The sequence below is a fragment of the Bos indicus x Bos taurus genome, chromosome 6 (assembly GCF_003369695.1).
Source record: "Bos indicus x Bos taurus breed Angus x Brahman F1 hybrid chromosome 6, Bos_hybrid_MaternalHap_v2.0, whole genome shotgun sequence".
In the NCBI taxonomy this organism is placed as follows: domain Eukaryota; kingdom Metazoa; phylum Chordata; class Mammalia; order Artiodactyla; family Bovidae; genus Bos; species Bos indicus x Bos taurus.
Genome location: NC_040081.1, coordinates 6,368,682 through 6,395,159, shown reverse-complemented (window position 1 = coordinate 6,395,159; position 26,478 = coordinate 6,368,682). Strand labels below are relative to the sequence as shown.

Here is a 26,478-nt window from a genome sequence, read left to right as displayed (position 1 = left end):
GCAAGTGTTGGCAATTTGATCTCTGGTTCCTGTCTTTTCTAAATCCAGCTTGAACATCTGGAAGTTCACGGTTCATGTACTATTAAAGCCTGGCTTGGAGAATTTTGAGCATTACTTTACTTGCGTGTGAGATGAGCCCAATTGTGCAGTAGTTTGAACATTCTTTGGCATTGCCTTTGGGAATGGAATGAAAACTGACCTTTTTCAGTTTTCAATGACTTTCCTTCACACTTACAATGAAATCCATGTTCTTTACTGGACACATGGATTTCCTCACAATCTACCCCTCTGTCCTCTCTCCCTTCTACCATTCCCCTCACTTACCTGTCTAGCAACATGGGCTTTCTTTCCTTTCTGAAAAGGTCAACATTATTTCTGCCTTAGATTCTTTGTATTAATTACTCTATCTGAAATGCTGAAGTGCTTCTGTTATATTGTCCATGGCTAACTTCTGACCTTCAGATGGCAGTTTAAATGTCACCTCTTCAGAGAAGTCTTTTCTCCCTATCTACTCATTCAGTTATGCTCTACTGTATCACCCTATTTTAAATTTCTCATAGCTCTTATTACTGAATGTTTGTATGTTTACTGTTTTATTAAAAATTTTATTAAAAACTAAAAATTATTTTTATTGAAGTATAATTAACTTACATGTTTATTTTTTGTCTATCTCTTTCACTAGAAATATAAAACCTTACACTCTGACTACATTGCTCACTGCCATATGTCCAGCATTTATAAATGTGCCTGGCACTGGATGATTAATTAATGGCTAAGTCAAAGAAAGCTAAACTGTTACATGACATCTTGAATGCCAAGATAAGGAAGGTGGACTTTCTTCAGATGAGTAGAAGGATTTCGATGTTTTTGGGGCACAGCTAGAAAAACGCAAAGATACATTTCTTACCCTCAAAGAACTTATAATTCACAGATGACCTAAACCAAATCATATTCTGAAAAATAGAAGCTGACAATACCAAATGCCATATTATTAACAGATGCACTATAAGACTAACATAAAACAATCAATGCTATAGGAATTTGGTTAAGAAAGGGAGTGAGGGCTTGGGGTAGTTAGGGGGAAGTTAAAATTTAAAGGCCACAGGATATATACAGGTGGAAAGGAGGCACAGAGGAAATACCTTTTTTTTTTTTTTCTCCCCCAGAGGAAATAAGCAAGTGTAACATTGTTAGCAAAGGCAGGGAGGCAAGAAATGTGTGTGATGACTCAGCGTCCAGGGAACAGAATGGTTCAGTCCAAAACTAAGAGTACATACAAAAGGTCTTTACACAAATTCATTATTAAATATCTGTTTTATCATAAGGGCATGGTCCTTGAATGGAAACGCTTACTTCAGAGGTCAAAAATTGAAACCCTACTAAGACTATAACACAACAACATGCCCCATAAGATCATGCATTAAATTGTTTTCTATTTTCTGGCAAATAAATTTGAACATTAATTTATTCTTTTTCTTTTCACTCCTCACAGAGTTGCCACCCCATTTGGAGGTTTTGAAAAAGCATCAAAAATGGTTAAATTCAAGGTTCCAGATTTTGACCTACTACTTCTAACAGATCCCAGGTTCATGGCCTTTGCCAATCCTCTTTCTGGCAGACGGTCCTTTAATAGGACTCCGAAGGGATGGATATCTGAGAATATTCCTATAGTTATAACAACTGAACCTACAGAGGATAACACCATACCAGAATCAGAAGACCTATAAAAGAAAGTTGTATGTGCGACAAAAACCTCTGAATATAAATGTTGCTGTATTATTATTCTACTTACTGGCAAAGCCACTAACACTCTTCAATAGTAGCAATAATTAATAGCAATTTAGCACTTTTCCTTTTATGGCATTTAATTTCAATCTCAGATCAAAATCTAATAAACAATTCAAAATCTTATTAAAAAAAAAACTTTTAACTCACTTGTCTGTACTCATAATCTTGTTACTGCTTGGTTAAACAATTCGGTCTCCACACTGGAAAAGTCCAGAAAAGTTACTGACAACAAAGGGTTTCATCTTTGTTGCCTTTAATATAAGCTATTCCTGAATAAAGTTTTTAGATGGATCTAGAATCAAAATACAGTGCAAAAATATTTAGATTAATTCAGAGTTTTATTTAAGGGATGAAAGCTATAGAAGTTGATATACAAGCATATATTGATGGAGAAAAGGGTTGGGTTCTTCTTTTCTGACAAGCTTCCACGATAAAATAACTTTTCTAGATGAAGTTTTTTCAATAGTCTTTCTTAAAATTTCAAATTTCTTAGAACTTTGAAATTGCTTTATATTTTTCAACATGCTTTGAATCATCAGATAATTATTCCAGATGACAGTCTCCAGAGTTCAATTGGGTTATTATTGTTGTCTAGTATTAAGTCAATGATATGGAGAGAAAATGACCCAAAGAACGTCATACTGTTGTAGTTTTCATGACCAAGGTATACTTGGAATTCAAGTTCTGCAAATCCTAATGTTGTGTGTTGTTTAGGTTCAACTTTATGAATACATTTTTAGAAGAGTAATAACAAGACATGCTAATAGACATACAAATAAGTATGTATATGAGGGAGAGAGAAAGTATGTAATTTGAATTAGCAGCTTTCTCTGCTGAATCTTTAAATTCTGCTCAAATCTTTAAGCTCTAGGGAGTACATGCCATAAAAGCAAGAAATGGAAGAAGACAAGAGCATTTGAATGTAATACAGCACATTTCTGTCATAAATATATGAAAATATTAGTATAAAGGACTCAAATTAACATAAAGTTATAGGTATATTTAAAAATATGATTGAATATACAACATGGAGTTGGAAAGAAATAAATACTAATTCTTCCCATTTCAATTCAGTTAAACGTTCTGTGGTAGATGTTTATATCAGAGAAGAAATGTCTCATACACAGAAAACTACCTACCAGATTAAGTTTAGGAGACTGGAAGAAGGAAAGTGCACAACAGAGTAATGAAAATGGCATGTAGCAACATCACATATTTATAAAAGTATGTAATCCTAAACATGCCCAATCTCATCTGATCTTGGAAGCTAAGCAGGGTCGGGCCTGGTTAGTACTTGGATGGGAGACTTCCTGGGAATACCAGGTACAGTAGGCTTTTTGGGATTCCCTAGTGGCTCAGAGGATAAAGCATCTGCCTGCAATGCAGGAGACCCAGGTTCAATCCCTGGGTTGGGAAGATCCCCTGGAGAAGGAAATGGCAACCCACTCCAGTATTCTTGCCTGGAGAATCCCATGGACAGAGGACCCTGGTGGGCTACAGTCCACAAGGTTGCAAAGAGTCGGACAGGACTGAGTGACTTCACTTTCTTTCTTTATTTCACTTTGGTGGTTGTGTTGCAGGAAGGGGGATCCTTTCCAAGGCCTGAAACTGAGCTCTTGTCTAACACTCGGAAATGAATTGTCTGAGGAGACACATGTGCTGACAAAGCAAGAGATTTTATTGGGAAAGGGAACCTGGGTGGAGAGCAGTAGGGTAAGGGAACCCAGGAGAACAGCTCTGCTGCGGCTCAGTCTTGGGTTTTATGGTGATGGGATTAGTTTCCCAGTGGTCTTTGACCAATCATTCTAATTTAGAGTCTCTCCTGGTGGCGCACGCCACCCACCCTGGCCAGGCACCATAGTAACCATTTGCATGAGTTTTTTTTTTTTTTCCCCTTGTTTAGGAATTTTATTATTATTATTTTTATTTTTAAACTTTACATAATTATATTAGTTTTGCCAAATATCAAAATGAATCTGCCACAGGTATACATGTGTTCCCCATCCTGAACCCTCCTCCCTCCTCCCTCCCCATACCATCCCTCTGGGTCGTCCCAGTGCACTAGCCCCAAGCATCCAGTATCGTGCATCGAACCTGGACTGGCATCTCGTTTCATACATGATATTTTACATGTTTCAATGCCATTCTCCCAAATCGATCCTGATAAGGAATACGGAACTAATAAGCCACCACCAACCTGAAGAGTTCAGGAAAGGTTGAAAGGAGACACCGTGTGTCTGTCCACTTCCCAACATCCCTCTCGCTAGCATCCATCTTGGCTGAGTGATGCGTGCGCCACCAAGAAAGACTCTGAATTAGAATGATTGGCCAAAGACCACTGGGAAACTAATCCCATCACCATAAAACCCAAGACTGAGAGCCACGGGGCAGAGCTGTTCTCCTGGGTTCCCTTACCCTACTGCTCTCCACCTGGGTTCCCTTTCCCAATAAAATCTCTTGCTTTGTCAGCACATGTGTCTCCTCGGACAATTCATTTCCGAGTTGTTAAACAAGTGCCCAGTTTCAGACCCTGGAAGGGGTCCCCCTTCCTGCAACAGTTGTTTTGATGATCTTCAAACTTGAAAGCAGAGAAATTAAAAAAAAAATGCTTATGAAAAATGCAATCTCTAGAAAGGAACAATATCAATATATTTATATATATTATCATTGTAGGGAATTTGTTTTATTTAAAATATATCTTTAAGATATTTTAGTTTTATGTTTTGGTGTTTACTCATTTCACTTATTTTATTTAATTTGTTTTTTGGCCACACCAAGCAGGCTTGTGGGATCTTAGTTCTCTGACCAGAGACTGAAACTGGGCCCTTGGCAGAGAAAGCAGATTCCTAACCATTGGACTGCCAGGGAATTCCCCGTTTACCTGTTTTAAAATAACAGTGTTGGCATCTGTAATAAACTCTAGATATCAGAGAACCTTCATGCTTTTTTTTTTGTTTAATCTTTTAAAAAAGAAAAAGAATTAGTCCCATTCTATTATGTATTTTGATGAAATGGTTTAGTTATTAGCAATTCAAAATGCTATTTTTCATTACACTGAAATTTTATTACGTTATTGTAATTCTCTCAAAGTAGTTGAACTCTATGCTCAGTGTCACCACTCTGACAATCACCAAAAGGGGATCAGCAATTAAATATGTTAGCTATAGAACAGTATTCTCCATTTCATAAAGGAAAATTTTTTAATTTTTAAGTATTTTTTTTAAATTGGTTAGAAAATAATGGAATAACTCTCTGCTCACTATTGTATTTCTTCCTTTCCTGGGAAGTGTCTATTAATTCTAATTCAGCTGTCTGACACCTTTAGAAATGCCAAATTTCACACTCTGGTTGCTACACAATTAGAATTTGAAAGGAATTTTGAATGGGTTTTTCACTGATCTGAAAAGCAGCTAAATCTTTCTAAGTCTGAAGAAATATGATAGCCTTTTCAGAACAGCGAAAGACTGTGGCATTTTTTTTCCACCCACATTTGTACATATGGAAAATGAAACAGAAGAGAAAAAAAGTTAAAAGAAAATGAATAAAAATAACATTTGCTGATGGACTACTAAATGCCAGGCACTATACTCACTACTTAATGGTGTAGTAGTATTTTGGAAAAAAAAAAAAAGCCTAATAATGGCTACTTAATGTGTATTTTAAAATATTATATTTATTTATTTTGGCTGTACCATACCACACAGATTTGCAGGATCTTAGTTCCCCAACTCGGAGAAGGCAATGGCACCCCACTCCAGTACTCTTGCCTGGAAAATCCCACAGACGGAGGAGCCTGGTGGGCTGCAGTCCATGGGATCACTAAGAGTCGGACACAACTAAGCAACTTCACTTTCACTTTTCACTTTCACGCATTGGAGAAGGAAATGGCAACCCACTCCAATGTTCTTGCCTGGAGAATTCCAGGGACATGGGAGTCTGGTGGGCTGCCGTCTATGGGGTTGCATAGAGTCAGACACGACTAAAGCGACTAAGCAGCAGCAGCAGTTCCCCAACTAGGGACTGAAGCCAGCCCATCACAGTGAAAGCACCTTGTACTAACCACTGGACTGCTAGGGAATTCCCTGTATTTTTAACATCATTTTATTTTTGTGATTATCCTGTGAGAACTGTATTATAAATAATCTCCATTTTGTGTTAGAAAAGTGAGCCTCAGGGAACTAGAGTGACTAGCTTAATACTAGCTTCAAAGTGGAAGAACTTGGTGAGTCTGAATCTAAAACATATGCTCTAAGAACTCATAATTCATAACTTCTCCTTCAGAAATAACTTCAACGTTAAAATTATTTTATTACTAGACAAAATAATAAATCTCCATCATATTAATATTAACTTTGCAAAAATATATCTATAAATTGAGTAATTTTAGAGTCATCCATTAAAGTCATTCAGGTACTCATAAAAAGCTAAACTTTCAGATTTTCAAACAAGCAATGTGCATGCTTAATTATTAAAATTTTTTTTTAGTTGTGTCCAACTCTTTTTGTAATTCTGTGGACTGTTCCATGTAATCTTTTTTTCCCCTCTCCCCCGTAAGGACAAAGAAGGGAGAAAGAAGAGTAAATAAAGAGGACAGAAATATAAAACACTAATACCCATAAGGCTGAATGAAGTGTAGTAACACACCAAACACATTCATTTAAATGAAAATATTTTCTACTTTTCAAAACTTTAGAAGAATTTGTATTATACTGTTCAATAGAATTCTGGGTCATAAAATTATATCTATTTTATTTAGCCAATTTCTTGTTGATCAGCTGGTCAGCTGCTTTCTGGATAATACTAGAGCTACATTAACAACTAGACCAGTGTTCATTCTTGGCTTTTAACTCTTCATTCCCTTCAATCATTTCTCAAGGCTAATACTCCATTTCTTAATTCAATATTTGAAAGGACTTGATAATTTAAAGTAACTAATTATTGGTTATTATAAAATCAAGGTAAATATGGAAAATAATTTTTAGTCAAAATGATCACTTACTGCATCCACTGAAAATTTCACATTTTCTAAATAGACTCATTTATAAATGTTTTAGCAGCTTGGAAATGGAGAGAGCCAATCACTTTCACAAAGGCTGATGTGGAGCAAAATGTCCAGTCAGTGAGAGTGAAAAGTACATCCTGAACTTTCCAACTCACGGCACAGCTGTACCAGCACACTTATTAATTCTGGAATTTCCTCACTCTGCTGCTTATGCAAGATAAAACTTACATGACATCATTGCAGTTTCTCAGCCACAACTGCTTTTTATTAAGCTTAGCTAAGTATTGCTCTGAATGCCCCTTTTCTTATGAAAAATACTTTCGACCTCCACATGCTCTATTCTGTAGGAAGAAGGGCAGTTTACTTTCTATGAAAGGTGGAAGAATGCCAGGTTTTTGCCAAAAGAACAAGCAAGGGGAATCTATTTCAAACTAACTGATCAAAGCACTTCACAAATACACAAAAGGATTTTTAGAAAATTATAATACTTTAAAAAGTTTAACTTTTCAGAGCTAAGAAAAAGGCAAAATTGTAATAAAACTGTATAAGAATTTCAATAGCTGAAGATGCTGTATTATTAGATTAAAAAGAGGTGTGTCCCTATTTAAATTCCTTAAATGAAAGAACTATATTTCAACTCAGGATACAAACCTCCCCTGACTTCTCAATATAATGTGATTTCAACAGGAAGATTTGGTGCATATGGGCAAAGAGCAGATGGCGGGGGAGCTATTTCTAAGAGGTTATAGTTTAGATTCAAAATGAATGTGCTTATTATTCTGGATTGTGTAATATTTTGAAATACATTTCAACAACAACTTAGGCAGTGTAGGAGATGGAGACAGTTCAGGAAACAGAACCGGAAAAAGTCAGAAAGAAAAAAGGTAAATTCTGCTGATTTGGTATAGAATTGGTATAGAAGCTGCAGCACTAGCTAGTATTATATTTATATACAGGGTCTCTTTTCTTTACTGATGTATTTTCCTACTCATAGCCAACCAATAAATTAAATTATCTGTTTCAAATATTTTTAAAGTGTAATTTGTACAGCTGTAGTACTGAGGTTTGAGGAGATACACGTTAATCAGCAGACCACCTGTTTAAAATTCTGAGTTCTCTGGAACAGAGTTGTAACTCTTTGAAAGGGAAGAGTGAACAGGGCCCGAGACGTGAGGAGATGGTGTGAAATTAAGGATCTCCTTATTGCTGTGTTATCCTGTGTAACACATCTTTGCCAAAGATCAGTTTTATATTTAGGCAACTGATGGTCCTTTTGCATTTAGGTTTTTTGTTGTTGTTACCATATACCTCATAGCATAAGAAATGGGCTCATGTGTCTTTCATCCTTTGGAATGAGCTTGACATATTTTGAATAAATGCTTTTAAATACAGTAGCAAACATTGTATTGGTGGGGTTATACTAATTAAATGTTTTAATTGTTACATGTATATTTTCTTGTATATATAAACTTTTAAAATGTCTGATTTCTCAAAAAAAAAAAAAAAAAAAAGAACAGGGGGAAGAAAGGAATGCCAGAATGAAGTAGGCTGAAAAGAAATAACTGCATTATTCTATGGTTTCTAGAGCTTTCTCCTCACTCCTTCTGAAGTAGTTTCGTTCTATGTATATCAACTGTCTAATATGAACTGTCACCTAAATACTCTTTCATTTTCTTTATCATCACTTACTTATAAACTGCATATAAAACAGTAGTTGCATTTAAATGTGCCAGCTATTTGCTGATTTATCACTAATTAATAATATAATCTCAAGCAATTTACTTTACTCTGGAATTTTGTCCAACTATTTCTGTTTCACAGGCCACTTCTGCTTAAGACCTTCCCTGACCACCCTTACTTAAGAGAGCACACATATAACCCCTTATTGTGCTTTTGTTTTTCTTTATAACCCTTATTACTTCCTAACATAATGTAATTAGTCTGGGTCCTCTGAGAAGCAGAAGCCAAGATGCAGTTAAATCTGGCAAAACTAATACAATTATGTAAAGTTTAAAAATAAAATAAAATTTTAAAAAATCTGTAATAATTTTATTAGGAAAATGGAGAGACAGGTCAGAGAAAGGCTGGGAGAGACCTAAGGGACCTCATGTGGAAGTATATGGATATGTTCTAGACTGCCTGACAGTCCAGGGAAAATTCAGCAAGGTTGTTGGAAGATCTGTGAGCCAACGTCATCTGCAGAAGAGGTCCAGTGTTTCTCAGCAACATGTCTGCTTTAGGGTCACTGTCATGGTTACTCACTGGCTGGGAGCACACTGTGAAAGGCAGACTCAGCACGAACGCAGTGATGGAAGTCGGAGTAAGGAGAACTGGGGCCCTCAGTCAACTACGTTGTTTAAGACCCACAAGTTGTAGGTGCCACACACAATATATTTACTCCTTGATTATTTATCTCACCCACTGGAATGAATGCTCTCTGAGGATACAGACTGCCTTTTTTGTTAGCTGCTGTATGCTCTACGCGTGATATATAGTGAAGAACAATAAAATTTTTTTACATAAATAAATTCATCTTAATTATGGGGATAATTAGCTATTATTAGTAACAAAAAATTATCAAGACCACACAGTAAGAAAGCAAAGACATTTAGAATGAAGTTAGATTAGGTTATGCTGAACTGCTTTGGGATAAATATATTTGACCCTGATTTAGAAGTAAAATATGTTGGAGCAGTGAGTATATTAAACACATGTATAATCAGAAACACTAACACGGCCTGACTATTTTTTAGCATAAGCATTAATGCCAACTCTGCTCTCAGACTCAAAACTGCAGTTAGGGTAGACTTTTTAGGATCTTGCTAGAACAGTGCGATCTCTTGTGAGCATTCACATACTTTGTAGGTCACTTGAGAATTTAAAAAAATCAGTATGATGGATATTTCTCTCAATCAGTATACCCTACCTCTTTTAGAAACTACATTATACAACCAGAAAGGAGTTCCCAAGGACAGATGGCTACATAATCCTTCATTTTTTTGAAAAACTAAAATGACTGTTCATTCATACACCTGCTTGGAATATTTCAAATCATGAAGTACGTGGCTCCTGAATTCGAATGTTTTGGCACAGTCATCTCTGTAGTACAATGAATAAAAACATTCACCCCAAAGTCCTTTCACCATGTTGCTTAAAGAACTGAGGCATGATGCTAACATAATGGAAAACTTACCTAAATATAATCAACCTGAAATAACTTTTTCTTCTTTTCCAACTTATCTTGAAAAAGCAGGACTACTTTCGAAGCTTAACTTTAAACTCAGTACCTAATATCTATTTTACCTTATGAGAAACTAGAGCTAATGAAGATTCTAACCGACTTGCCTCAGGTCGCAGGTCTCCTGCAAGGCTGTCTTCTGGGTCAGCTGAGCACTCTAGGCTCGGCTGCTATTTCAGAACATAAAGTCAAATGCAAACACAGACCACATTTATCCAAGAAACATTCTTTACTTCTGATACATAGAAAGGGATGTGGATATAATTATTACAATAAGTTTCCTCAAAAACTCATCAAAATCTACTAAAGAGACATTAAACTTAAAATACGATAGAGAAGGTGCATGGCACCCCTAAAATCAATATGTTGAAATTCTAACTCCCATATGATTAGTATTAGGAGGTGGAGCCTTTGGGAGGTAATTAAATGATAAGCGTGTAGTGCTCATGAATGGGATTAGAATCTCATAAAAGAGACTCCACAAAGCTCTCTTGCCCCTTTCCCCGTGTGAGTACAGAGAGAAAATGGCCAAATATAAATCAGGAAGTAGATTCATACCAGACACCAATCTGTCAGCACCTTGGCCTTGGACTTTCAGCTTCTAGAACTACGGGAAATAAATTTCTGTTGTCTATAGGGCACTCAATCTATGTTATTGTGGCCTGAACAGACTAAGATGAATAGCAACACAAAAAAATTATGTTTTCAGATGCATTTACATATAATATTAATTATGGCTAATGATCATAATTATCAGAATGTATTAGACTATGCCACTTGTACAAATCCATACACTGATGTTTATTTAAGTGTCCTCTTATTAATACAAAAGGATATTAATATTTTAAATATATAGATAATTAGAATAATGAAAACAGTTTACTCTTTTACCAAATACAAGCCACTAGTACTGTTACTAGCATAATACTAACTCTCTTTGGTTTAAATAAACAATCATTTACTTCGAACCACGGCACTTTAGAATTAGCCTCTATCTTGAAATATTTTATATCAATTCCCTCATTTAAGGAATAGAAACTTAGAGAAGAAACTGTCACTGTCTCACATTGCATGTCTAAAATTAGAACCCAAGGATCTTCTGATCTTTTAATAACACTCCTCCCACTATCTTATTCCCTCTCCTATCTCAGTGGAGAACACAATCATCCAGACCACGGGCACAATCAATGCACTTTCTGGTGACAAAACACATTGTACGTGATTTCATATTTATCTGTATCTATATAAATATAGCCTTATATAATTTGTATACCTTATATATTAGCCACAAAGAAATAAAACCATGAGTCAGTAAAATGTAGAAACAGAGAGTAAAGTTTTTTTTTAAAAAACAATGTTAAAAAATTTTACTTTAAACTGTAAAAAAAAATGTTAATATAACAATATTGAAACAAAATGAATATTCTTCCTAACTGGAAGGGAGTAAAATTCCATACTCTTTAGTATTAAAAGGAAAGCGTAAATGTTGCTCCTTCCACTAAAAACCTCTTGGTCCATGTCTTTCAAATTATAGTTGTGTCCTGTTAGGTGATGTAAAAATTAACTGAGATTAGAAGCTTTTCAAATGAAACAGAATAGAATAAAAGAAAATATCAGAGCATACCACTAGAAACAGTATTATTTCAGGAAACTACTTTTTTTTTTTAATATGTGTTCTTGTAAACTGGATTACAACATAAAATATACTGCTTATTCTACGTTGCGGTCTAAGATGTTTGAAAATTACTGCTCTACCTACTACTAAATACTGTTTAAAACGGAAATGTCAGCATTGTTATTGGTAACTGGAATTGCTTTTCTCCACCACATCAAAACTATTATAACTAATTTGATAGAGTTCTTCAGAATTAAAAGAATCTGAAACAGTAGCAGAGCAAAACTTGTAGAAAACAATTTAATCAGAAACTTTGATTTAAAAATTTACAAAAAGGCATTCCAGGGATATTACCTGCCAAAAGTTTGTTTTTTTCCTCCAGCATAATTTCAGTTTGAGGGCTTGTTTTACAGATAAGAGACTGAAAACTCAAGACCACTAACGGTTACAAAATAAAGAAATTAAATACTCTAAAATTTCTGCCTTTACCTATAATTCTTTGTATAGTAATATTTAGTAATATTTCTATCACTGAATATTTTTCAATAATTTTATTACTGTATTAAACAACACACTTATTTTCTTTTGTGAAGTGAATTTCAACAAGGAAGTTCAACTTGAAAACACTGGTGCCCTGAATATCTTTGCCATCTTTATAAAAGCAAAGTGCTCTCCAGGGCAACTTCCTTTGGGTTTGTGGCTTCAGCCAATATGCAGTGAGTGAAAGACATACTGTTATTACACTATTGTATTTCTTAAAGAACTACATCAAAAACAAGTCAGTCTAAGATACATAATAGTATGTGTGTGTGGGTATATGTGTGTGCATGTGCACACATATACATGGCAGAGACTTAGATTTGTTAGATTCCCAAGAGATAGGAAATTAAGTTTGGTAAATTTCTGAACACCATACTGTTTTTCATAAAGTCAGAATATTACTACAGATATCACAATTCAGAAAAAGATAACCTTTACCTGTGAAACGCTCTTGACTTGTTTCTTTTGTTTCCCTTCCCTTGTCTTTCAGAAAGGGACAGAAGTGTCAATTTTGTTTATCAACAGTGTTTGAATATGGAAGAAATTTGGTTGTACTTTAAGAAACAAAAGAGTGCTATCTCCTGTGAAATCTCAGAATATATCACAGAAAATATTTTATACCAGGCAAATTCCAAGTGACTAGAAATTGAATTTTAGTCCTGCTTCTATCAGTGTCTAGCATGTCCCTCAGTTTAAGTGCTCTCATCTGTAAAATAAGGGATTTTGGCAAACTGATCTCTCAGATCCTTTCCATCTCTAAGATTCTAAAGAACTATACAAATATAACATGGTATAAAATTTGGTTTCAAAAAACTAAAGAGAAATTACATTCATGCACAAAAATTCTAGCAATAGCTTTAATCAAAAGCTAGATGGTTTTGGCCTTTACTTCTGGATTTATTAGTATGGCCCACATTGCCTTCCTCATTTTGACTTACTATATTTCCTGGCTGTAACCAGATGTCATACTTAAATGATAGATCTTTTATTAAATAATTCAGTTTGTTTATTGAGTGCCTCCTATATGGCAGACACTGTGCTAAGTACCTAACTTTCACTATTTCTAAAATTAGGATATTCAGTTCAGTTCAGTTCAGTTCATTTGCTCAGTCATGTCCGACTCTTTGCAACCCCATGAATTGAGGCACGCCAGGCCTCCCTGTCCTTCACCAACTCCCAGAGTTCACTCAAACTCACGTCCATCGAGTCAGTGATGCCATCCAGCCATCTCATCCTCTGTCGTTCCCTTCTCCTCCTGCCCTCAATCTCTCCCAGCATCAGAGTCTTTTCCAATGAATCACCTCTTCGCATGAGGTGGCCAAAGTATTAGAGTTTCAGCTTTAGCATCATTCCTTCCAAAGAACACCCAGGACTGATCTCCTTTAGAATGGACTGGTTGGATCTCCTTGCAGTCCAGGGGCTCTCAAGCGTCTTCTCCAACACCACAATTCAAAAGCATCAATTCTTTGGCGCTCAGCTTTCTTCAAAGTCCAACTCTAACATCCATACACGACCACTGGAAAAACCATAGCCTTGACTAGACGAACCTTTGTTGGCAAAGTAATGTCTCTGCTTTTGAGTATGCTATCTAGGTTGGTCATAACTTTCCTTCCAAGGAGTAAGCGTCTTTTAATTTCACGGTTGCAGTCACCATCTGCAGTGATTTTGGAGCCCAAAAAATAAAGTCTGACATGTTTCCATCTATTTCCCATGAAGTGATGGGACTGGATGCCATGATCTTAGTTTTCTGAATGTTGAGCTTTAAGCCAACCTTTTCACTCTCCTCTTTCACTTTCATCAAGAGGCTTTTTAGTTCCTCTTCACTTTCTGCCATAAATGTGGTGTCATCTGCATATCTGAGGTTATTGATATTTCTCCCAGCAATCTTGATTCCAGCTTGTGCTTCTTCCACACTGTTTCTCATGATGTACTCTGCATATAAGTTAAATAAGCAGGGTGACAATATACAGCCTTGACGTACTCCTTTTCCTATTTGGAACCAGTCTGTTGTTCTGTTGCTCTATGTCCAGTTCTAACTGTTGCTTCCTGACCAGCATATAGGTTTCTCAAGAGGCAGGTCAAGTGGTCTGGTATTCCCATCTCTTTCAGAATTTTCCACAGTTTATTGTGATCCACAGAGTCTAAGGCTTTGGCATAGTCAATAAAGCAGAAATAGATGTTGTTCTGGAACTCTCTTGCTTTTTCGATGATCCAATGGATGTTGGCAATTTGTTCTCTGGTTCCTTTGCCTTTTCTAAAACCAGCTTGAACATCTGGAAGTTCACGGTTCACGTATTGCTGAAGCCTGGCTTGGAGAATTTTGAGCGTTACTTTACTAGCGTGTGAGATGAATGCAATTGGGGGATGGAGCCAAAGCAAAAACAATACCCAGTTGTGGATGTGACTGGTGATAGAAGCAAGGTCCAATGCTGTAAAGAGCAATATTGCATAGGAACCTGGAATGTCAGGTCCATGAATCAAGGCAAATTGGAAGTGGACAGGCAAGAGTGAATGTCGATATTCTAGGAATCAGCGAACTAAAATGGACTGGAATGGGTGAATTTAACTCATATGACCATTATATCTACTATTGCAGGCAAGAATCCCTCAGAAGAAATGGAGTAGCCATCATGGTCAACAAAAGAGTCCGAAATGCAGTACTTGGATGCAATCTCAAAAACGACAGAATGATCTCTGTTTGTTTCCAAGGCAAACCATGCAATATCACAGTAATCCAAGTCTATGCCCCAACCAGCAACACTGAAGAAGCTGAAGTTGAACAGTTCTATGAAGACCTACAAGACTTTTTAGAAATAACATGCAAAAAAGATGTCCTTTTCATTATAGGGGACTGGAATGCAAAAGTAGGAAGTCAAGAAACACCTGGAGTAACAGGCAAATTTGGCCTTGGAATACGGAATGAAGCAGGGCAAAGACTAATAAGAGTTTTGCCAAGAAAATGCACTGGATATAGCAAACACCCTCTTCCAACAACACAAGAGAAGACTCTACACATGGACATCGCCAGATGGTCAACACCAAATCAGATTGATTATATTCTTTGAAGCCAAAGATGGAGAAGCTCTGTATAGTCAGCAAAAACAAGACCGGGAGCTGACTGTGGCTCAGATCATCAACTCATTATTGCCAAATTCAGACTTAAATTTAAGAAAGTAGGGAAAACCACTAGACCATTCAGGTATGACCTAAATCAAATCCCTTATGATTATACAGTGGAAGTGAGAAATAGATTTAAGGGACTAGATCTGACAGATAGAGTGCCTAATGAACTATGGATGGAGATTCGTGACATTGTACAGGAGACAGGGATCAAGACCATCCCATGGAAAAGAAATGCAAAAAGGCAAAATGGCTGTCTGGCGAGGTCTTCCAAATAGCTGTGAAAAGAAGAGAAACGAAAAGCAAAGGAAAAAAGGAAAGACATAAGCATCTGAATGCAGAGTTCCAAAGAATAGAAAGAAGAGATAAGAAAGCCTTCCTTAGCGATCAATGCAAAGAAATAGAGGAAAACAACAGAATGGGAAAGACTAGAGATCTCTTCAAGAAAATTAGAGATACCAAGGGAACATTTCATACAAAGATGGGCTCGATAAAGGGCAGAAATGGTATGGACCTAACAGAAGCAGAAGATATTAAGAAGAGGTGGCAAGAATACACAGAAGAACTGTACTAAAAAGATCTTCATGACCCAGATAATCACGATGGTGTGATAACTGACCTAGAGCCAGACATCCTGGAATGTGAAGTCAAGTGGGCTTTGGAAAGCATCACTATGAACAAAGCTAGTGGAGGTGATGGAATTCCAGTTGAGCTATTTCAAATCCTGAAAGATGATGCTGTGAAAGTGCTACACTCAACATGCCAGCACATATGGAAAACTCAGCAGTAGCCACAGGACTGGGAAAGGTCAGTTTTCATTCAAATCCCAAAGAAAGGCAATGCGAAAGAATGCTCAAACTACCGCACAATTGCACTCTTCTCACACACTAGTAAAATCAGGATATTAATCATATACAAATATTAGCACTTTACCATTGTTAGGAAAGTTAAATAAAATACTTTGCATAAAGCACTTAGTTCTTGACATATTTTGTAATTAGGTAACAACTGGGAAAAGACTCCTTCATTTCACATCTTTAGAATTTAGAATCATGTGGTCCAATTTCTTCTTTTAAGGATCAAGAAAAGTTAAGAGGTAAACTAACCTCCCCACAGCACACATCTACTTGAGAGCAAGAGAGTTCCCTAATTCTCTATCCATTCTTTCTGTCATATATGTTGCTTTTGAAGGCAAGCAATTTCACTGTCTTTTTTTTTTTTTTTTCATTCTTTTCCTCAGATTACAAAACACTGCTAGAAAAAAAAAAAAAAAAAAATCAAGCAAATATATGCCCAGAGCAGTGGCCTGCCTGTCACCAGCAATCCAGTTAGGGATTAGCTAGGAAACACTGCTATGTACAGATGAGGAACCTAGGTTTTAGAGTAGTTACTAACTGCTCAAGGTCACACACAATAAACGGTAAAGTCAGGATTTGAACCTGCTGCTGCTGCTAAGTCACTTCAGTCATGTCTGACTCTGTGCAACCCCATAGACAGCAGCCCACCAGGCTCCCCCGTCCCTGGGATTCTCCAGGCAAGAACACTGGAGTGGGTTGCCATAGAACCTAAGTCTGTCCAAATCTAAAGGTCATACTTTTTATGATACCATGTTGCCCTTAAACATGGTCTCTACTTAGCTTTCTAAATAATTTTAATGTTGCCACTAGGGGTTAATGTGGACTATGGCTGGAACTGAATGTCAAGGATCCAACCTTCACCAACATTTTCCTCAATGATTGACCTGAAGACAAACAAGATATCATTAATTTTGGCAATTTAAAAATGCAGGAAGAATACTAAATCTTAAGAAATATGGACTAAAACTTCAAAAAATAATAGGATATTTAAAAAAAATGAAGGAAACAGATGATGAAGATGCTGATGTACTGAAGTAATACAAGCATTTGTGTCCACAAAAACTAAGGGCATTAAAATTTGTGAAACGTGTCTTAATACCAATTTGTAACAACAAAATAATGGAACAAAAAAGTTAGTATTTTGAACACAAACTTACATTGGCTAATGAAATGACATCATTACAAAATACCTCAAAACAGTCTTATTTAAACTGCTGAACCAAGAGAGGAAATAATTTGCTCAAACCATTATCATGCTGAATTAAATTCACCCATTCCAGTCCATTTTAGTTCACTGATGCCTAATGTCAATGTTCACTCTTCCCATCTCCTGTTGACCGCTTTTAATTTACCTTGAATAGGTGAATTTAATTCAGATGACCATTATATATACTACTGTGGGCAAGAATCCCTTAGAAGAAATGGAGTAGCCATCACACTGAACATAAGAGTCTGAAATGCAGTATTTGGGTGCAATCTCAAAAATGACAGAATGATCTCTGTTCGTTTCCAAGGCAAACCATTCAGTATCACAGTAATCCAAGTCTATGCCCCATCCAGTGATGCTGAAAGAGAATTGAATGGTTCTATGAAGACCTACAAGACCTTCCAGAAATAACACCAAAAAAAGATGTCCTTTTCATCACAGGAGACTGGAATGCAAAAGTAGGAAGTCAAGAGAGATACCCGGAGTAACAGGCAAGTTTGGCCTCAGAGAACAAAATGAAGCACGGCAAAGGCTAACAGAGTTTTCCTAAGAGAACACACTGGTCAAAGCAAACACCCTCTTCCAACAACACAAGAGACAAATCTACACATGGACACACCAGATGGTAAATACCGAAATCACATTGATTATATTCTTTGTAGCCAAAGATGGAGAAGCTCTATATAGTCAGCAAAAACAAGATCGGGAGCTGACTGTGACTCAGATCATGAACTCCTTATTGCCAAATTCAGACTTAAATTGAAGAAAGTAGGGAAAACTACTGGACCATTCAGGTATAACCTAAATCAAATCCCTAACAATTATACAGTGGAAATGAGAAATAGATTTAAGGGACTAGATCTGATAGAGTGCCTGATGAACTATGGATGGAGGTTTGTGACATTGTATAGGAGGCAGGGAGCAAGACCATCCCCAAGAAAAAGAAATGCAAAATGGCAAAATGGTTGTCTGAGGAGGCCTTACAAAAAACTGTGATAAGAAGAGAAGATAAAGGCAAAGGAGAAAAGGAAATATAGAACCATTTGAATGCAGAGTTCTAAAGAACAGCAAGCAGAGATAAGAAAGCCTTCCTCAGTGATGAGTGCAAAGAAAAAAATGAAAACAACAAAATGGGAAAGAGTAGACATCTCTTCAAGAAAATCAGAGATACCATGGGAACATTTCATGCAAAGATGGGCTCAATAAAGGACAGAAATGGTATGGACCTAACAGAAGCAGAAGATATTAGGAAGAGTTGGCAAGAATACATAGAACTATACCAAAAATATCTTCAGGACCCAGCTAATCATGATGGTGTGATCACTCACCTAGAGCCAGACATCCTGGAATGCAAAGTCAAGTGGGCCTCAGGAAGCATCACTACAAACAAAGCTAGTGGAGGTGATGGAATTCCAGTTGAGTTATTTCAAATCCTAAAAGATGATGCTGTGAAAGTGCTGCACTCAATATGCCAGCACATTTGGAAAACTCAGCAGTGGCCACAGGACTGGAAAAGGTCAGTTTTCATTCAAATCCCAAAGAAAAGCAATGCCAAAGAATGTTCAAACTACTGCACAATTGCACTCATCTCACATGCTAGCGAAGTAATGCTCAAAATTCTCCAAGCCAGGATTCAATAGTATGTGAACCATGAACTTCCAGATGTTCAAGTTGGATTTAGAAAAGGCAGAGGAACCAGAGGAAACATCCGTTGGATCATAGAAAAGCAAGAGAATTCCAGAAAAATATCTACTTCTGCTTTATTGAAAACACCAAAGCCTTTGAATGTGTAGATTACAACAAACTGTGGAAAATGCTTCAAGAGATGGGACTACTAGACCACCTAACCTGCCTCCTGCAAAATCTGTATGCAGGTCAAGAAGCAATAGTTAGAACCAGTCATGGAACAGACTGGTTCCAAATTGGGAAAGGAGTACATCAAGGCTGTATATTGTCACCTTACTTAACTTCTGTGGAGAGTACAACATGCAAAATGCCTAGGCTGGTTCACAAGCCAGAATCAAGACTGCCAGGAGAAATAGCAATAATCTCAGATATGCAGATGATACTACCCTTATGGCAGAAAATGAAGAGGAACTAAAGAGCCTCTTGATGAAAGTGAAAGAGGAAAGTGAAAAAGCTGGCTTAAATCTCAACATTCAAGAAACTAAGATTATTGCATCCGGTCCCATCACTTCATGGTAAATAGATGGGGAAGCAATGGAAACAGTGACAGACTATTTTCTTGGGGTCCAAAATCACTGCAGATGGTGACTGCAGCCATGAAATTAAAAGATGCTTGCTCCTTGGAAGAAAAGCTATGACCATTCTAGACAGCATACTAAAAAGCAGAGACATTTCTTTGCCAGCAAAGGTCCATCTAGTGAAAGCTATGGTTTTTCCAGTAGTCACGTATGGATGTGAGACTTGGATTATAAAGAAAGCTGAGTGCCAAAGAATTGATGCTTTTGAACTGTGGTGTTGGAGAAGACTCTTAAGAGTCCCTTGGACTGGGGGGTGGGGAGATCAAACCATCAATTCTCAAGGAAATCAGTCCTGAATATTCATTGGAAGCACTGATGTTAAACCTGAAACTCCAATACTTTGGCCACCAGATGCAAAGAACTGACTCAAAAGACTCTGATGCTGGGAAAGATTGAAGGCGGGAGGAGAAGGGGATGACAAAGGATGATATGGTTGGATGGCATCATGGACTCAATGGACATGAGATTGAGCAAGCTCCAGGAATTGGTGATGGACAGGGAAGCCTGGTGTGCTGCAGTCCATGGGGTTGCAAAAAGTTGGACACGACTGAGCAACTGAACTGAACTGAACTGAACTGATAATCATGCTAATTGCAGATGTATTTTTTTTTTGTCACCATATTTTTTCCAGAAGTTGACAACAATATTACATCCTGAAGTCAGTTTCATGGATTATGAAGCCTATTACTTCATTTCCCAGGGACATGTAGATGAGTCTATTGTCAGTGAACACAGGTAAGAGCCTTTTTAGATGAGGGCCAACATAGAGGAAAAAGCATTTTAGATGATGACAGAAAAATGTTTCCTGTCACTGATAAATATCATATTCACTTATAATTTCAGATCAGAGTCAAACAAACTTAAGCCACAGGCTCATGCTTATTTCTATTCTTTCGTTCTCACTCTTTACATTCTACTCATATTCTACTTTCTCATAGTTCTGATTCTTTTTCTTATTTATGTCTGACCATTGTTTTATATTATATGTTAGAATTTATTTTATTTTTTAGAATTTACTTTAAATCTTTGTGGGATAAGGTGAAGCAGAATGAATGAATGAATGAATGAGCAGATTAGTTTAATATTTTACTAGGCCTTCAAAAAATTTTTGAGAGAACTTTTCGCTAGAAAACACAAAACATGTTTTCAAAGTTCAGTAGTGTCTTATGGAAAAGAGAACATAGATCTCCGTTCCTATAAAGGATAGAAATAAGATCTGTGTATAGAAATTACTAGTAGGTAAATTTAAACTCACCGTGATGAAAATTTCTTAGTGGTTAAAGAAGTCTTAAAAAGAAAAGGATATCTCACAAAACATCAAGTTTTCTACTGCTGTTACCATATTTGAACAGAGGTTGGACAACTACTGTCAGGGATAGTACTTTAGTGAGCAGGAGGCTGGACTAGAAGGAATCTAAAGCCTTGTGTATCTTTGAGACTGTAATAAAATACATATTATAGCAAGAAAAACAATATACAGGTTCTTATAGCAACATATTATCATTGATGACAGCAGTATTGGTAACTGTAATAACAACACTAATGGCCATAATAACACAGTATAAGACTTTATAGTTGCTTTTATCTGGGAACATCAAAATACATCATATATAAGTATTATTTCTCATCCCAATTTTACAGATAAGAAAATTAGGATGCTTCAAAGTGAAATAACAAAGGTAATGAAATTGCTTAAACTGACAATAAGTCAGCAAAATTAAGGAGGTTACTGGTTAAACCACTCAATGTAGTTAACTAGCTAATAGATTGGAATGTAAGGCCAGTAAAGTTGTGCCTAAGGAAGAGCTGGCTAAGATGCTATGGATACTGAATTTGATCTGATGTTTAACAAAGGGTCATGCTGCAGAGCTTTAAGGAGTTTAGTGAACACTCAGTTCCTGAATTACCTATTTTATAAGAGGCTAGAGAACCCTTAGGAACTTTTCTCTTTCCCCTCTCCTCCAAAGCGGCCTTATTCTTTCAGACTAGATACTGTAAATGACAAGGCACATTGCCACAAGCACCTCTGAGCTTACAGTTTTATAGCTTTGTACACAGAGAAGAAAAAGGATCTTTCCTGTAAGCTCTATTAATAATTTGAAAACTCCTGAGAAAGAATACTGATTAGCTCAAATCACTCATACACTAATCACCAGAGCCAGAAAATGATGAAATGCTCAACATGGAGTTATGCCCATCCTGGGGTTAAGTGGTATGATCTATTATTACTGGTAAAAGCAGGAAAGGACAAAGCAATATATGTCCACAGTACATATTTTCTTAATTGAAAAAAATTAAAATGTATATTAACCAGGTAATTCTAAATACAGTTTTGAAACAGCTTTGTAAAGACATGCACATATTAAAAAATTGGGTCTTCTAAACTTCTTAGTTTGATCAAATAATTTTATATCATTTTTGGTACTATTCATTCTTGTTTCTTTTTTTTCCTTCCGGCCTGATTCTCTTTACTTCACCGACATTAGTTAAATTGGCCATAGTATGATTCTACTTTTGGTTCTGATTGTGAGATGCTACTTAGGAAGGAAGGGTATTTGTGGAGAACATCTGAATACTGACCTCAGACCAGCTGACTTAGAAGACACTCTGAGTGATGACAAGTTCTTTGCAGGTGTCTCCAATCTGTTCTGTGTCTTCAATCAGTAACTGCATATTTTAATTTTACAGAAAAAAAGAAGAAGAAAAAGTTATTGTTTTCATTCTATGACATATTGTAGATCCAGATTCAGGTGTCAAATAACTCTTTATTGATGCCTACTCTGTGCCACTGTATTAGCCTTTACAGAAAGAATAATGATGGAGAGAGGCTTTTCATGGGATCTGCTTTCTAGATAATGAGAAAGACAAACAAATAAACTAAATAATCACAGGTTTTGAAAAGTGGTATGAGATGAATAAACAGAACACTGTGATAGAGACAGGTAGGAAGTTCTAAGTCAAAGATGACTTCTAGGAAGACAAAGTTAAAACTAGAGTATAGAGGATGAAAAGGAGTCAGCCACTTGGAGACTCAGGGGAAGGCATTGTAGGTCAGGGTTTCCTAGCTTGGGCACTAATGACATTTTGAACCATATAATTCTTTGTTGTGGGTGACTTGTCTGTTGTGTGGTGTTTAGAACTGGCCTCACCCCAACTGGATACAAGTAGCAGCACTCCCTTCCTACCCTGTGACAATCAGCAATGTATTGCCCTTTGCCAAATGTCCCTTGAGAGACAATATCACTCCCCATTAAGAACCAGGGTTCTAGGTATAGGGAATAAAGAGTGCAAAATCCTTGATAGCATGAGATGCTGTTAGGGAGGGAAGAATAGCTCCTTCAGGTGTCTATTTGGATTTTATGTATATAGTAAGTCTTTGAACAATTTTAAGTAGGGGGGTAACATGTCAATATTTAAAATAGGCTACTTCGGCTGCTGTGTGCGAAATATATATTTAAAACCATGAGGATAAAACCTGGTCTTAGGGCCAGGCACTACGAACACCATCATCTAGAAAGTGTAAGAGAAAAGCAGGTTGAAAAGGAACAACCAAATAGGTTGGAGGAAAGCCATGTAGAAGGATGGTGTTACAAAAATTGGTATGAGTCATAGAGGAAGTGGTTGATTATGACTAGATTTTTTGCTTGGCCTCATCATCACTGAAGGTTTCTCTGGAATTGTACTGATTTAGCTCATCTTCTTGCCTCACTACAATTTCCCCTACAAATCCGTATATAATTCCAAACTAAACATCCTGTTCAAGAACTTAAAAGGCTTCCTATTATAGCCCTGCATTGGCTTTAATTCCTGTTTCTAAAACTTTGCTCTTGAATAGTCATATCTCCTTCACAGTGCCTTCAAATATGCCTACCCATGAACCTTCCAAGTTGAAGCTCATATCTGATCTCCCATAGCAGCTTTCCCCAATTCTGGTCCACACAGATGTCTCTATTCTCCAAAAAATTAACAGAACTTCTAGTTCTTCAACCTATCCACTGAACACATTTGTTATATATCTATGCCAGGCACTGTGCTATGCCCTAGAAATTCACAGTGAAAAAATATAGTCCCTGTTCTCTACAAGTTTACTAAGAAGATAACACTTGTCAACATTTCCTTCATGCAATTAGGAAAAAAGGAGTTAGTCTCACATCCAATCCTGAGATAGCCATTTAGCTACAACTTCTCTATACTGTATTTCACTTTATCCTACCCAGCCCATTCATGGTTTGCCATGTCTTTAGCTGTTGTTTACCTCCTGGAACTACCAGATGACAGCTTCTCAGGATAGAATACTGCTACCTCTACCACTTATCAGTGAATAGGGTGATTAGAACCACAAGATGGTACATCTCCCGAAGCCTGGATCTGCTACTTCTACCACTTATTAGTGAATAGGGTGAATAGAACCACAAGATGGTACATCTCCCAAAGTCTGGATTATAATCGCTCCAGAATAATAAAGAGGTATGTAAGTGTGGTGGTGCTGATGATGTAAACTTTGGCTGAGCCTCATTCAAACAACATAATGTCTTTGGCATTCCAAATCTTTTCTTTCATGATCTCAAGTCAGTGAGAAGTGCAGAGATTTTTCCTCATTAATTTGGGTCTGCCCAATAAAATAAATACTGAATTAAACGTATACACATATACTTCGAGAACAAATAGTAATTCTCAGAGGCAGTACATTTAAAACTTATGTTGTGACATTTCTAACTACAAAGTTTTTTGGGAGCAACTCCTGTCCTAAAATACAGTGAACTGTCAATTTTCCTTTTTTTCACTGTTTGCTTCAGACTGTCCATTTGACTCTAACTTGTGATCTAGTATACCATGTAAAACTCAGTACTTAAATATGCCAAGAAGTAGCAGAAAGTTTGAAGTTACATGATTAAAAAAACTGTACAGTTACGGTTTTGTCAAATTCTTGAGCATGGTAAACTGAATGGCATTCTTCTACAATCTAGAAAGGAGGCAGGGAGATAGTATGAGTCTTTATTATCCATAGTTCAAATTATTTTTCAAGAGTGCTCTGTCAATTACATTTGCAAAGAAATAGCTATATTATAACATAATTGTTATAGATAAACCCAAAAAGGGTGAAGGAAGGGCAAATCTGTCTCAGGAAGTTTTGAAAGTTTCCATGGATGAAATAAGTATTCAACTGAGACCTAAAAGATCTTGAGAGAACCTAGTAAAAACACAGATGAGCAAGGAATTCAATACAGCTAGCATGGCATAAATGGGCAAGAGTAGTAGATGAGACTAAGTCTGGGGCCAGGTCCTGAAGGAGATGGGGAGCTCCTGAAAAAAGCATGTTAATATTGTAATCATATTTTTGTGTTAGAAAAATTATTAACAGACATGGATGTTGGACTGGAGTGGGAAATAACTAGAGCCTATTGCAGTGGTCCAAGGGAGATGAGTTAGGAGAGATGATGATTAGCCGATAGATTAAGACAGTGAGAATGGAGATTAAAAGGGGTGCGGGGGTTGAGAGATCCTTAAGGAGATGAATTAATCAAATTTGATATCAGGACAGAGGAAATGAAGGAAATGTAATATAGGGGTACACATGGATTCTTGATTTGGGCAACTAGGTGCTATTATCTAAAATAGGGAATGAAAGCAGTGTAGGTTCCAGATGGGTGGGAAGAGATACGACACTAGGAGTAGGGAACAGAAAAGATGTCCAAGTCAATTTGGGACATACCTATATGACTGCCTGCAATGCAGAAGCCATAAGAGACGAGAGACAGGGTTCGATTCCTGGGTCGGGAAGATCCCCTGGAGAAGGGAATGACAATCCACTCCAGCATTCTTGCCTGGAGAATCCCATGGACAGAGCGGCCTGGTGTGCTACAGTTCATAGGGTTGCAAAGAGTTGGATACTACTGAAGTGACCCAGCACATGACACCCAAAGATGCTGTTGCTTAAAAGGGTCTAAGCTGAAGATATCCATTTGGGAGTCCTTGGTGCCCAGGATGCTGCTGCTGCTGCTAAGTCACGTCAGTCGTGTCCGACTCTGTGCGACCCCATAGATGGCAGCCCACCCGGTTCCTCTGTCCCTGGGATTCTCCAGACAAGAATATTGGAGTGGGTTGCCATTTCCTTCCCCAGGTGCCCAGTATACCTAGTAGATAAGTCCATCGTGGGGAAAAGACTGTTCAAGGACACAAAAGAAGTTACAACACAAGAAAATGGAGAGTTTGGGAACACAGAGGGTACAGTTAAGAATAAAAATATTTAAAGTGCCTCAGAGAGGTAGTCGCAAAACCAGGAGAAGGTAGCACTAGGGGGGAGAATTAATGGTGCTCTTTTTTTAATGTAGTTCTTTTTCTCCTTCTCCAAGTTTTAAATTTCCTGAGGGCAAAAACCGTATTTTAAACTTCACTGTATTTTCTTCAGTGCCCAATTCAGTGAAGGGAACAATAAATGCTCAACAAATTCTCCTTGATTCCGTCACAGGTAATACTTGCCTATACCAATCTAAAATGTTTCCTCCTTCTGTTTCTTCAAACAGACATTTAGAGTTACCTACCTGTTTGATCAATTTTTAGAATCTGTATGTTGAACCTGCAACAGCTTTGAAATGAGTTCCAAAACCTTACTACTCATTGAGAGGGATCGTTTATACTAAAGATGACAGTGGGTTTTCCTTTTACTACTATTCCTAAGAAACAAGTTATTACAAAACGAAGTTTCGCCCATTTCCCAAACATTAGCTTGCAACTTAAAACCTGTTGAAAGCACAGTAAGGAGAAAGCCACATTTTTCTCACACTTAACCATTAACCGGGTCAACATGTTTATTAAGCCTTTCATTTTATTAAATAGTCACGAAACA

At 36.9% G+C, this 26,478-nt stretch overlaps 1 protein-coding gene, 1 long non-coding RNA gene and 1 other non-coding gene across 7 annotated transcripts in view; 2 read left to right on the top strand and 1 right to left on the bottom strand.

The window, feature by feature from the left end:
• The window catches only part of MYOZ2 (myozenin 2), a 38,507-nt gene extending 36,573 nt beyond the window's left edge, over positions 1-1,934 (top strand). For both annotated transcript variants that reach the window (XM_027543727.1, XM_027543728.1), the window contains one exon: positions 1,493-1,934. In XM_027543727.1, coding sequence (XP_027399528.1) covers positions 1,493-1,727 — 235 coding nt within the window. In that variant the 3' untranslated portion in view covers positions 1,728-1,934. The remainder of the gene's footprint in view (positions 1-1,492) is intronic.
• Positions 1-26,478, bottom strand: part of LOC113893995 — a 371,757-nt gene that overhangs the window by 344,810 nt on the left and 469 nt on the right. For all 4 annotated transcript variants that reach the window (XR_003511424.1, XR_003511423.1, XR_003511425.1 and 1 more), the window contains exon 2: positions 22,212-22,298. This is a non-coding gene — a long non-coding RNA (uncharacterized LOC113893995). The remainder of the gene's footprint in view (positions 1-22,211; positions 22,299-26,478) is intronic.
• TRNAC-GCA lies at positions 3,133-3,204 on the top strand. Its single transcript has one exon. It is a non-coding gene; the product is annotated as a tRNA-Cys (tRNA).